This window comes from Cryptomeria japonica, chromosome 7 (genome assembly GCF_030272615.1).
Source record: "Cryptomeria japonica chromosome 7, Sugi_1.0, whole genome shotgun sequence".
Taxonomy (NCBI): domain Eukaryota; kingdom Viridiplantae; phylum Streptophyta; class Pinopsida; order Cupressales; family Cupressaceae; genus Cryptomeria; species Cryptomeria japonica.
The window spans coordinates 702,229,976-702,234,844 of NC_081411.1; the positions used below are offsets into that span (position 1 = coordinate 702,229,976).

Genomic DNA, 4,869 nt, shown 5'->3' on the forward strand with positions numbered 1-4,869 from the left:
GCCTCCCTCTTGTGATTATTAGTATTTCTACACAAAACTTCTTGAATGCAAATCGTGGCCACTTGCAATGATAAAATGCAAGAAAATGTAAGACGATTCCAACTAATGACACTTGATTGGATGCAAAGTCGAGATAACTATGTCGGCCATAAAGAGGAAATATTTGTCTGTAGGCACATGAAAAAAATACCGCAAAGTGAAAATCCCTTGAAACAAATATTGTAGTTAAGTTGCATTCCCCTACCTTCTCATATATTTTACAAAACATATCTTCCTATCGAAATACTATTGCACCTTGTTCGGTGCAAGTGCTAGTTATAATAAACTACACATTTACAAATGATCATGCGTTGATGTAGATGAAATATTTAAATAAGCTTTTGATTTTGTTGTATTGCTTATTATAGTAAACTATGCAAGTGCAAATGATCATGTGTTAAAGCATATAGAATATTTTAATAGGCACAATTGATCATGTGTTAATGCATATAGAATATTTTAATAGATGCAAATGATCATGTGTTAAAGCATATAGAATATTTTAATAGGCACAATTGATCATGTGTTAATGCATATAGAATATTTTAATAGACATAAATAATCATGTGTTAATGCATATAGAAGATTTTAATAAACATAATAAACTTCTTATTTTATTGGCTATTTAATTGGCCCTTCCCCAGTAACGTTTATTCCTACATTTTTAACAGTGAGTTTTCGAGCTGAAACAAAGAAACTAATCAACTTGACTCCGAAAAATTAGTGATATTGTAAAATATTCGGAAGCCAGTAGCATTCATCACATAATCACGTTGATTCTTTATACTCATTCTCTATCCCCTCCTATAAATTTCTCCTTCATTTAACAAAAAAATTCAAGTCAAGAGCTCAGCAAGGTGTTCACTAAAGAAACTGGTGATACTCCTGTTCTAGTTTTATTTCATGAAGAGATAGAGATCACTATCTGTGTTTGTTTAGACTGTCTTAAATTTCCATTTCTATAATTTTGCTGTGAATTAAAGGGAGCAAGGTGTTCACTAAAGAAACTGGTTATACTTCTGTTCTAGTTTTATTTCATGAAGAGATAGAGATAACTATCTGTGTTTGTTTAGACTGTCTTGAATTTCAATTTCCATGATTTAGCAGTGAATTAAAGGGAGGGTGCCAAGATGAATAGAATATTGATAATTGGAGCAACTGGGTACATTGGCAAATACATGGCGAAAGCCAGTGTTTCACTTGGGTACCCAACATTTGCTTTTGCGCGTCCTTCCACTGCAGCTCCTCATTCCTCCAAGTCACAATTACTCCAACAATTCAGAGATGATGGTATTATCATTCTTCAGGTCAGTGATTCATATTCATATTGTCGTTGATCTTATGTCCTTTAACTAGAAGGATTCATTTAACAATTTTGTTAATGGGAGCAGGGATCTTTGGATGATCATAACAGCCTTGTAAATGCAATAAAGCAAGTGGATATAGTAATATCTACAGTTGCCATTCCCCAGCATTTAGATCAGCTCAATATTATAAAGGCTATCAAGGAAGCAGGAAATATAAAGGTATGAATGGCTTCTGAATTTCTGTCTCACATAACCGACTGTTGACTAATAATGCACCAACAGTTAAGAGTAGGTGTTACAAAGCAACTCTTAGACTACAGTAGGATTTGACTATGAGGTCTAGTTTCCCTGTTAACAGTAGGTGTTTACAGTCAGAGTAATTTAATAACAGGAAAAGTGATCTGTAATTTAGGGGGAATGGCTATTCAGTTTATAGAATGCACCAAATATCTATAACAATGTAGTTAGAATGTATAAGCATAACAGTTTTCTAATTTATAAGACAAACTCAAATAAATTCAATCACTTATGAATTTTTTTCATTAATATAAATGAAAAAGGACTCTAAGCTATTACATATCAGAAACATGAACCATGAAAAAAAGGTACTGGAACAAAACAAGAAGCTAGGTAATAGCAGAGCTGGAATCGATAAGGATGCATCTAATTTAAATCAGATTTTGGGGCTTCTTATCTAACAATCTCATCTGAGAAGTGAAGATTTGTTAGTGGAAATTTCTTATGTTCAATAGATCCCTCGTAACAATCAAAATAGCCTGACGTAAGACGAAGGAGGAGGATCAACAGAAATACAGTTAGATAACAGAAGAAACAACAGAAGAATTCTTAACCCCACTTGCCATTGTTCAATATACTTATAAGTTATATTATTTTGCACATAGCAGTACGACCCAGTTATTAGTGCATTCATAATATTTAATATCTCGTTTTGGTTGAAACAGAGGTTCCTGCCATCAGAATTCGGCAATGAAGTGGACAGAATCAAGTCGTTGGCTCCCTTTCAGAGAATAAATGATGTTAGGAAGACCATTCGTAGGGCAACTGAAGAGGCAGGGATTCCATACACCTTCGTTTCTGCAAATTCTTTTGCTGCTTATTTCGTTGACTACTTCCTTCATCCTCGTCAGAAACCACCACCACAGGAAGTTGTTATATATGGAGATGGTTTTACTAAAGGTATATAAACTACTTAAAGAGTTTTAGGTAGAGAGAATGGCTTCAACATCAACTATCGTAGAAATGTATTGTTATATTATCATTTATCTGATATTAGTTAGTTTCAATATTTCTTTTTGTTGTTGTTCAGCTGTCATGAATTTAGAAGATGACATCGCCGCTCTAAACATAATGGTGGCCAATGATCCCAGAACACTAAACAAGCTAGTGATTTACAAGCCTCCAATGAATGTCATTAGCCAGAGCGAGCTTGTTTCACTGTGGGAGGAGAAAACTGGACGGACTCTTAAAAGGGTCTATTTGCCTGAATCTGAGATGGTGAAGCTCTCAGACAGTAAGATGAAATCATTCGATACATACTCTTCATTATTTGTTGATATTTTAAATACATAGCGAAAGCCTATCAGTAGCATTATAGTTATATCAGAATTAGACAATTCTTTTTTTGTTGTTTTGCATGTGACTTAACTAGTATTAGCTATTGTTTTCTCTTTTGGTAGCGAGGATCTCTTATGTGTACAAGAGTGAAAAAGTGGTTATTTCAAAGTGTCACCCAATACTTACTTAGAGATGTCCCACTAACCCTGAACTGCATAGTGTCACCCAGTACCTACTTAATGATGTCATAATAACTCTGAATTACTACCACTTCAAAAATAGCCAATATTTATGCACAGATGCTCCACTTGTTGTACACTGTGGGTACCAATAAAGTTGCACAACTCCTCCAATTAAAATCCAAAATTTCTAATGATTGATACACCACTTATAGTTATCTTCTTTTTTATTTCTTTAAGATTAATAATTAAAAAATTGGATGAACAAAGAATGAACAATATCTGAAACGCTTCCCCTATTATTTATTGATATTTATAATCCAAATTAAAGATTATAACTCTAGTGTGTATCATTGCAGCTCTACCTGATCCAGATAACATCCCCGTTTCAATTTTGCATAGTATTTTTGTCAAAGGTGATCAAACCAACTACGAGGTGACAAATGAAGATGTGGAGGTTACTAAACTTTATCCTGACTATAAGTTTACAAGTATTCATGATTTTCTTGACATTTGCAAGGTAAACCCACCAGAAACAAAGCTTGTATCCTTTGTATAGAATGATGTATCAATCGATGTAAACCCAACCGCTACTATAGATTACTGGGACAAGTCCTATGTCCATGGTTGGGATATAACAATACATTGTAATATTGTTTGAATTAAATAAACAAATGAATTATTATAAGAATGAGCATGCGCTTGTACAGTGCTATATATTGTTTTGCTCAATAGGTGTTAAATTTAGTTTCGTTTTCTGCATTATTTTCTTAATATAAGCAATTGTATTTCAGCCAAATACAAGCTTGCTTCATACTGAACATCCACTAAAGTGGAAGACAACGATGCCAAACTTTTATATTGTGGATGTGATGTGCACGAAAGTTAATGAAAGTGGAAACACTATTTAACTAATTTTTTAAGATATTCATTTGACTAGAGAATCCATTAAAGATGGATGATAATAAGACTAGTGTTGTGAATGATACATATTCCACTAATACTAATAATTGAGGAAGTGTTCAAAATTAGAAAAAAATTATACAAGGTCTACAGTATAGTGCTGTTGCTCATTTTTATCACTTTAATTAGTGTGGGGTATCACTAACATGGATTTATAGTGTATTGTCAAAGTATAATTGGAGTAGATTGGATTTTTTCGGAATATATTGTATAGATCTTAGATATTTTCACAATGCCTAAATTTTGAGAAATGGAAAAGAAATGAGTGATATGAAAATCACTACAATATTTCGAATATAGATTGCATTATTAAAGGTTCTTTTATGCTAATTGGATATGAAAGTATGAGCTTCCATGCAATTTTTGATATAATGAGATGTTTTGCAAATCTAAGACCAAACATTGAGGAAGGCATCTAGTCACAAATTTACTTTGACTAAAGTCAATCATGCAATGACCAACAAATATTTAGCACCCTAGATGTTAGAGATATGTTGAAAGTTGATATAATTAATAAAATATAAACAAATCCTTCAATGGTGTTCTATATTCAAAAGTAACTTTTCATAAAAGAAAAACTTACCAACATCTTTGGTCAAGTGTCATTTAAGAAAATGGATAATGAAACTTAAATCTTTGGCTATGCAATGATAACTACCATAAATATATTAATAGATGAGGTAAATGAATTATAATTATCCTCAACCTAAATCTATTAATTAAATGAAGTAAATGAATATATAATCATCCTCAACCTAATTCTTATTTACAAAATAAAGATAAGGTAATTTATTATTATATGACAT

General features: G+C 32.3%; 1 protein-coding gene across 1 annotated transcript; it reads left to right on the forward strand.

Moving 5' to 3' along the window:
• Positions 1–1,144: 1,144 nt before the first annotated feature.
• Positions 1,145–4,011, forward strand: LOC131040233 (isoeugenol synthase 1-like). Its single transcript, XM_057973125.2, has 6 exons — positions 1,145–1,346; positions 1,431–1,565; positions 2,309–2,543; positions 2,674–2,877; positions 3,460–3,620; positions 3,895–4,011. Exons 1-6 carry the CDS (start codon positions 1,170–1,172, stop codon positions 4,009–4,011), a joined length of 1,029 nt encoding a protein of 342 aa, XP_057829108.2. The 5' UTR covers positions 1,145–1,169.
• The last annotated feature ends 858 nt before the right edge of the window (positions 4,012–4,869 follow it).

Bases quoted from the DNA above. Each gene is read 5' to 3' on its own strand.
- LOC131040233 (XM_057973125.2), top strand. From the start codon at position 1,170: ATGAATAGAATATTGATAATTGGAGCAACTGGGTACATTGGCAAATAC. The intron at 1,566-2,308 runs GTATGAATGGCT...TGGTTGAAACAG, and splicing joins AGGAAGCAGGAAATATAAAG to AGGTTCCTGCCATCAGAATT. The intron at 2,544-2,673 runs GTATATAAACTA...GTTGTTGTTCAG, and splicing joins TGGAGATGGTTTTACTAAAG to CTGTCATGAATTTAGAAGAT.